Source organism: Pteropus vampyrus, unplaced genomic scaffold, assembly GCF_000151845.1.
Source record: "Pteropus vampyrus isolate Shadow unplaced genomic scaffold, Pvam_2.0 Scaffold95, whole genome shotgun sequence".
Lineage (NCBI taxonomy): Eukaryota > Metazoa > Chordata > Mammalia > Chiroptera > Pteropodidae > Pteropus > Pteropus vampyrus.
In genome coordinates, this window is record NW_011888876.1 from 4,934,300 (window position 1) to 4,943,372 (window position 9,073).

At 36.0% G+C, this 9,073-nt stretch overlaps 1 protein-coding gene across 1 annotated transcript in view; it reads left to right on the plus strand.

Moving 5' to 3' along the window:
• Positions 1 to 9,073, plus strand: part of DENND1A (DENN domain containing 1A) — a 457,019-nt gene that overhangs the window by 67,441 nt on the left and 380,505 nt on the right. Inside the window, exon 3 of the mRNA XM_023532960.1 lies at positions 8,308 to 8,351. Within this exon, the coding sequence (XP_023388728.1) occupies positions 8,308 to 8,351 (44 nt within the window). The remainder of the gene's footprint in view (positions 1 to 8,307; positions 8,352 to 9,073) is intronic.

The window sequence follows — 9,073 nt, forward strand, 5'->3', positions numbered from 1 at the left end:
TTTTCTTAGGAAAACATTTTCTCTATGTTCTTATTTGTTCTCTTTAGCAAATGATTATTTTCATAGATGATATAAGGATAAACTCCAGCCTTTAAAGTTATTCTAAGTTTTTAATGTGAATTCATCTTTTAAAATATTGTATTACTAGTTGAATTGAGTGCTAGTTACTTTAGAGTCATTTTATTTATATCCTGAACTTGGCAAAGGAATTTAAATAGAGAAACTGGAACGCTCTCATTCATAATCTGCTGCGGCCTGTTTCATGACAACATGTTTTAGTTATTTGTCCAGCTGTATTCTTATTGTTGAGTCACAATAATGATGAGAAGACAGATCAACAGGAGGACATAAATAAATAAAGCCAATAAAGAAAGCCAGTGTTGGATTCTTGGGAGTCTGACGGGTCTAGGCTGAATCCCAGCTCTGTCACTTAACTCTGAATTTGTCCTTGGTGAGCCTCGCTTTTCTTGTTTGTAAAATACGGATACATCTACTTACCTGCAGAGTTCTTATTATGATTAAATCAGATAATAAAATAAACCACCTGTGGCAATGACTGGTATACCTAGGCATTCAGTAGGTGGTAGGTGGCCGGTAGTAGTATAATTATTACTACAAAGATGTTTAATAGGACTCTGTTTCTGAAACCCAGAATGCAAACTTAGAAAGCAGAGGAATTAACCGAAAGGTCCCTCAATTTATACAAAGATTCACCTCAGGGTTTCTGTAAATCTGAGAGACTCCCTAGTGCATTTGATGTTTACAGATCATTAACAAACAGATGCCAGGAGGCAAATAAACTGTAGCTTAAGGATTTTTGAACCACTGCCGATGAAGAGAAAATCAGTTTCTGATACAGTTATAACATATCTAAGTAAGTAATGGCAGGCGATGGGAAAATTTTAATTGGGTTTATAAAAGTTTATTTCAGGAACACATGTATTTCCAATTTAAGGCACACCTATACATCTGTAGCCATCTAATTTTTAATGCTTGCTTATTTCTCCACTGGGGTTAATAATATAACAACAACTAATATTTATTGTGTGCTTACTATATGCCAGTGTGTCTGTAGGAAGCCTGCAGCATTCAAAGGCTCATTTTCAACTAGATGTTTTGAAATTGGCCTTTTATCCATTTGGAGAGACAGGGTATTTAATGAGTTTATTTTATTCTATTTTTTCCTATTATGCCAAAATATTTATAACAGACAAGATATTTTGTAGGAGACAAAGCTAAGTAGGACACAAGCCGTGGCCTCACAAAATACTCACTGTCCCACAGACTGATCAGAAGGGGCATGTGGTAGCATGAGATGAATCCTGGTCTAGTCCTGGACACTATACCTGGCTCTGCCAGTTCTCCCTGGAAGCCTTTTTTTGCCTTGGCCAGGACCAGGCTCCATGCCCTTCTACTGATCCTTAGCATAGAATTTAACAAGCTCTGTGGTAACTGCTTGTTTAATTCTCTGTACTCTCCATTAGGGTTAGACTGTAAACTTCTTGAAAGCAAAGACTGTGTCTTATTCATCAACTAGTCCAGTCACATCACAGTATTTGTGCCATGAATAAATACTAATTTTCTAACTTTGGACAAGTGATAACCTATTTCTTTAACTATGATAAAATCGATTATGATAGTCCCAATATCATAGCTTTGTGTTGAAGATAAAACTTGAAATTTTAATAAAATGCCTGGCTCAGTGCCTGGCACATAGTAGGTCCTCAGTCAGTAGTTGTATTTGAGTGAATAATTAAGTTATCTCTTTTCACCAAATTTGACAGATGTGACATATCTATTTATGAAGACCGTATGCAGTGATGTCACGTTTGTAATACATAAAGGGCACAGCTGTCATTTAGGTTAAATCTGAAGTAATTATTCACATTGGAATAACAATTTGACACGATACTCATACAAAAAGATGGGGTAAAATGAATCCTAACTCGTAGAGAAATTAAATGGAAGCCTGAGATTATAACCATTAAAAAAAAAAAGAAGACCATCAGTCTTTCAATTTGATAGATTTTAGGAATTAGTTCCAAACTTGAACTAACGTAAAAAATCCTAAATACTTAAATAATAATGAAAGTTGAAAACTAGGATATTCAGTAGGGAAAAAGGTAAGAACATACTCTGTTGACATTTTTTTTCTGTCCAGCATACCCTCTCTTTTTCATTTAAAACTCCCTTTGGAATTTGACTAATGTTTGATTTTTGGATTTACATGGCATAAATTTAGTTAAGGATTAGATTTATGATGTTCCTTTTGCAGATGAAATCAGTTATGAAAAATATTTCAAATTATCCTTAAGTAATGGCACTGGCTGGTCAAAATATCAGCATTCTCTAGAAAGAAAGATGAAACTCTTTAGATTTTACTGCATAATGTCAATGGACTCATTATTTGTAGAACAGCTGATGCATTTAGGACTTGTTGATTCACTTAATTGGTAACTGTGCTACATTCATAACTCCAACAACTGAAAACAATAGGTCAGTGTCTGCTGTTTATGCATAAATAGTCACATCGGAGGAGGATTTGTCTGAAAGGCAGAATATGTCAGTTTCAGGAGGATTCTGGCACATGAATGGTTCCGTTGCTTGCCATACTGAGGTGGGGTGTGCTCTCCTTCTCTGATAATGCTATTTGGGTTTTTACATAGGTGTAGATGGTGAACCGTTCCTGTGTTATTAGGTTGGCTGCTGTGAAGTAGTTTTTGAATGTATTTTCAATGCCAGTGTTGAGAGAAAAGGCTAGAATAGGGAGAAGCATGGTTTGAAACTGGCGATGACTCAGAGTTTTTGTGTCTTTCTGTCTTCACGTTATAGAGCAAAAATACCTAGAATAGATTTTTTTTTTTAAGTGAGAAATTTCACTTGTACATGGAAACTGAATGTTCATTTAAAGTACTTTGAAATGATTTTTTTAGATTAGTGAATTTTACTCCTTTGTACTTTCAGGATAAGATGGGCATTTTGGAATCAGCAATTTTTTTGAAACAAGTAATTTTTAACTTAACACTTAAAGGAAAGACAACAGAAACGATTTTGTTTTATTGTTGAGGAAAAGGAAAACATGCTGATTATTTTTTTACTATAAAAACATTTGAAACATTCCTTTCAAAACTATGTTATTTTTAATAAGTAAAATTTAATGATCATAAATGGAATCATTTACTAGAATAATCGTATTTAGTTAAAATGCTAAACTAATAATTCAGGAATTTCATCATACAAAGTAAGTGAAGCTGATTTTTTATCGCTCTAATAGGTTTACTAGGTGGTGTCCTTGAAGCTCTTTATTAGGTTGGTGCGGTCCAGTTCGCAATCATACAATCAAGAAACTTTAATTCCATTTTATACAAAAAATTTAACTTTTCTTCTTGAAGAGTAAAACAAAGTTTATTTCTAAATGTGTTTTGGGGGAAGATTGACCTTGTCCTCAAAACATACAACTTCTCAGACGGTTCTCTGAGAGTCTACATTTTTAGTGTAAAAAATTAGAAAACGTCATTAGGGAAAGAACGGTGTAATGGACTCTTACTCGTTTGTAGCATATTCTCATCTTCTCATCTGGAAAATTAAATCTGATTACAGCTTGGATTAACATTTGTGGTTGTGGGGAGAAGAAGATAATGTCTTAAACTCCATGAAATTGAACAATAAGATTATATCATTTATAGCTAATTTTAAAGTCTCGCTTTTAAAGGGCAGATTTTTTTATAATCGTAAGCTTTAAATGTGTTCAGTATTTTGTCTCTTATTGACTGAAATATTCTAGAGATAATAACTGGATAAATTTAGTAGACGTTAAATGTGATGTTTTCTGCCCTGATAACCTAACATGTTGAAAGTGAAAGCAGTGTAGCTCTCTGTAATGGCCACATTTGCAGTTTCTCTTAAATTTCCAAATTGTAACATTTGGTGAGTGTGCAGTTGTTATGTCTTTCACGGAAAATGAAGACAGCGTATTTTTTGATAAGTTAAAATGTCATGCCTTGACTCTTCAAATGGAGTCATTGGTGTGACAGAGAAAAACAGGAAAATCATTTGGTGAGAGTGTGTGTGCGCGCATGTGTGTGTGTGTGTGTGTGTGTGCGCGCGCGCGCGTGTGTATACTAGTTACCGATCTACAAATGAGCCCTCATACATAACCACAGTACTTTTATGAATTATTTTGCATTTCTGTTGTAAAAGATCTGTCTACCACGTTTTCTAGGAACTTTCAGCCTAAGGCAGAACTCAAGGTTTTGGAGCCTGTGTAAAATAATTTATAGCACCTTTCTAGTAAGTCTTGCCCAAACTCTTATTCTATTAATTAAACATCCTGTGGCAATCTGGTGTATCTTAAAGATTTAAAAGTATGTTATAGTAGAAGACTAGAAAACATGGACTATTGAGATTGAAGAAAATTAGCCTTTCTTTTTTTAAAAAGAAGTAAGACATACTTGTTCTGAGATCTCACTTTTTTGCTGTGAAGACGTAGCCTTTTAAGCACGGTCATATTCTCTGCCTGAATGAGATGGTGCTGTTGGACGTCTGTGCTGTGGAAGGTCTGTTTTATATGGAAATGCTTCTTGTGGCCTCCAGTGGAAGTGGTGTATGTGTCCTGTGTGGAGACAGCCTCTTGTGGGGCCATGGTGCTGGGAGAAGGTAGTGGCTATCACACTGATATAAGAGGCAGAGCTGACTGCCTCTTATAGGCTTATGTGGCTAAGTATGAACTCTACCATACCATCTTTTTGGCAAGATATTTTAAATACAGGTTTTTTGTTGTTGTTGTTGAAAGTCTTTTCCTAGGAGATGATGATTTTTCATTTTGTAATAATGTATTACTTAAATCTGGAGAAAGTTGCTGAGAGAGAAGGCTAAGGATGGAAGAGTATGCTGTGTACCACTGTATTATGTACTTAATTTCCTCTCGGAGGGAGATTCTTAGAGAAAAAGCTTGACATATGCCGATAACGCTATTCTTACTGCCAATTGCCTAAGCAAATTGTTACTTTTTTCCATGGTAGTTCTCTCATCTGCAGATTTTTGTGTTTAAAGTTAGCTGTTTGGTGACACTGCATTTGGCGGTGAGGGTATGAATGTGAGAAGGTGTTTTGGAACATTAGCAATTATAGCATTGGATGGTGGATAAAGAAATAGATATATAAATATTAGACCGATGCACAGTTTTCCAGTGTATGTTATTTTCCATATAAAGATATAGAACATTTCATAAAATGTTCCCAGACCATTTAAAACTCAAAGAAATGCAGCTGATGCAATGAAATACATAGAGTACTTGTAAAAACATACAGACACGCAAGTGGATGGCTGCCAGACAGAAAATTTAAAGGCGGTTTGCTTAACTGCAGGGTGCTCGGTTTTGTACATGTGCCATGCTGAAGCTGTTAGTGAGGCGGGTGTTGTGTTGCTTGAGAAAAGCAGATTGTATTTAGACCTTTTTAACTCAGATGTTTCCAGTGTCGATATTTTGGTGACATTATGGCATAACGATCAACTCCATGTGAAAAAAGATTTCGACCTACTGTGTACAACGGACATTTTAAGAAAATTCAAACAAATTATTTTCAGTTTTTGTGTTAATTTTTACAAAATGGCTTTCATAGTTTTTATTAACTATCAGACTGGATCTCTGAGCTAATTGAATGGAACTTTATAGGTTGCACTTTGGCTTTAAAAAGCATTGCTTCCTCCCACCCCGTTTTTAGAATATTGCTTTAGAAGAGTGTTAAGGACCCATAAGTTTGCTTTTGTAAACCTCAGGGCTTTAAAGAAAGGAAATCACAAGTTTGATGCTTGAATCATAGTAAATAATAATTCACGTATTTTCTTGGAACATGATTCTGTTAAAATCTGGGATTTTACTCTTGGGTTAGTTTTTCGGAGATTCGAAAGAACATAGTTGATGTTGATGATGTCATCTACCACTGAGGCGGTGATTAGACTAATATGGCTTGAATGACCCCCATCTTGGCATTCCCTGGTCATATTCACCTTCATTAGATTAAAATAGGTTGATTTTTCTTTTTATCTATGTTTTCTTTTCTTTTTTTCAATTCTGCTAGTTGTATATGTGAATAAAATACGTTTTAAAGTGACAAGTTAATTATTAACTTAATTTCTTATTAACATAATTGGTTAAAGAGATTTAAAAACCTCCCACCTATCTCAAGAAACTTATTTTTTTAAATTGAAGACTATACCACAAATTTTGGTTTCTGATGTTCATCCCCTCACAGAATGGTGATAAAAAATAAAATCTTTGGTTTTATTCCATCTTTATTTCCATTGGTATTTTGTGGTACCTGAGAAGCATAAACTACTGCTAGATAGAAGACATGATATTAAAGATTTCGATGTGCATCATTTCTGTCTTAAGTTTTCTGGTTGAAGAGTAAGTGTTAACCATGTGACAGACAACTGGAAGAAGAAGAATGAGCCTTAGATTATTTTGTGGCTTTCCCAGCCTATTTTACTATGTACCTCTGTGACTTAGAAATGTGCTTTTTTGGGGGGAGTGGGTGGGGTGGGTCTTAGGACCAAATTTTAAGTCCTAAAATACTGTTCCTTTTTTTCTAGGCCAAATCATTTATGTGTGTTTTAGGAATTGTAGGCACTGCTGTCTTTTTTAGGCTCCTCCCTCCCGCCCTTCCCCAGTTTTAGAAGTTGGTTGGCCATCTAGGTTGTCCTTTTCTTTGCATCCTGCTGCCTAATTCTTCCCTGTAGACCTACCTAGTGCACCCTCTGGCCTTCTGTCTCAAGGACCAACCAAGTCCTTGTGCGATTCAGCCCTTCGGGCCAGAGAGAAGCCGCGGGGGGCGTTTGTTGGCCTACCAGGGCAGCCCCGCACAGAGCTGCGTCCCGGATCACACCGGAATTCTGCTAGGCATGGTCTGGACATGCCTTTTGTCTCTTCTAGTATTTGAAGATGAAGGTAAAAAAAGAAACTGATCCCCAGTTTTTAAATCAACCCGAAGACACCTCAAGAGCCAAAATGGTCTACAGATCCTTTCAACATTTTTGCACCATCCATTTTGGGAAACTTGGCTTTTGATATGACCTTTTGAATATTCTGCATGTGTTATTAGTCTTGGGTTTTGAAAAATAACATCCATTGACTTTAATGACTTGAGAACTAGTATTTTTAGGATTTAAATGTAGTACATGAATAGGCCCTTAATTTTCTCCCTTTTTGATTCTTCCCTACCGAAGAATTAACTGCATTTTTGTTTTGTGATTTGAAGGGTTTTAACTTTTACATGGATTCACTTTCACAGAGAAGTAAATTGGTGTTTTAAAAGATAGATGTGAAAATGAGTAGATATATGAGTAGTATATCTTGTGATCTGCAAATATTGTGCTTTTCCATAAGCTTTTTGCACTGATACATAATTTCCCAAATAGATATTATTCTGATCACTTTCCTTAATGTGTCTCTGAGGAACCAAATTTTTTATTAGAAAAGATTGAATGTTTTCCTAATCGATAGCAAATGGAGTGCTAATAGCTTTTAATTAGTACACTTCTATATTGACTTTCAGACAATGGCATTAGATTATTTTGCAATTATGATGGCAGAATCAAGCGACCCCTTTAGTAATTCCATGTTAAACAGATGGTCATGAAAGGTATTTTCACCTCTGTATCTTTATAGTTTCTGAGCAAGTCTAATTATGTTAGAACATCTCTAACATGATATTTTGTCTTTACTTGCAAGCTAAAAGTATATTGTTTGGTTCTGTTTTGAAGAAGACTTTACCTAGTTTTATCTGTATTTTCAAAAGCTCATTAATATTTTGGGAAGGATATATTTTATTCTTAAAAGCAAGGAATTTTGCACTTGTTCCTTGAAAGAATTCTCTCTCCCTCACCAGCAGTCCCTCCGGCCACCGTCCGAAACTGGTGTTTAAGGAGGTTTATCAAGCCTACATCTGTAGCTATGAGAAAGAGGCTTCTGAAGAGGGAAGAAAAGTCGAGCAGGTTTAAGACTCATTTTCTCCGGAAAAATATGTTGAGGGCAGTTAGCAGCTGGCAAGGTTTTTGCATTAGGTAATGGTCTAAAGTTAACAGTGGCATCAGGTCTTTAAGATTTGTCTTTTTTCTATTTCTGGAGGAGGGCAGGGGGAGTGCCTTGCCGAGTCCTTCCTTGTTCTCATCAGCATAGCGGCCTCAGCTGCCCCCCTCGGATCCCCTGCCAGGGCTGCTATCATCTTCTGATCAAATATTAATGTGTGATCCTCTGCTTGCTCACTAATCCAAAGCCAATTAATATTATCTGTCAATTATTTACAGATCCTGAGGTGCAGAGGCAATTCCCGGAGGACTACGGTGACCAGGTTCGGAATGCGTAATTAATTTTTTACATGACAAAATTTATTTCGGAGTTGTTCAACATATTATTACTGTTCTTTTTACTGAAAGAGATAAATGAATTTTTAGAAGGGAAGAGAAACAGTAATTAGGAACCCAAGACAAAAAGTAAAACATATTATAGTAGGACTGAAAATATTGGTGCTACATTTGGAGTGTCACCTTCAGTGAAAAATGCACAGAAAGTAAGGGGGAAAACCTATTCACAAATTTTAGTTTTTACTTTGAGCTATGCTACAGTCTGCAGTTCATTAGGAAATTCTTTTTGGATTGCCTGCGAACCTTTTTTAAAAAAAATCTAAGCGTCAAGAACTAGTGTAGCGCAAAGCAAGGAGGAGGGAAGTTGGAAATAGATCATGCAACTTCGTGTTATGGTAGTCCTCGAAGGAGAAGATACACATGCAGGAGGAGTCGTTAGGGTGTGGGTAGTTGTCATGATGGTAGGGAAAGTGAAGATCAGCCAGTTGGTGCTGCCATCTTGAATTTCCCATGTTCTGCAAGCATGGAATGGAGTGGAAGGAACTATTTTAATCAGGAACTACTGCTGACGTTCTGGTGCTGCTCTACTCTTGATAATTAGATCCAGGTTATACATTCTGGATTCCAGATTATATGTTAAGAAACATTCGACATGTTTTGCAGCTTTTGGGGGCACCTTACATTTTCAGTTCAGATATGCAATTTGGTA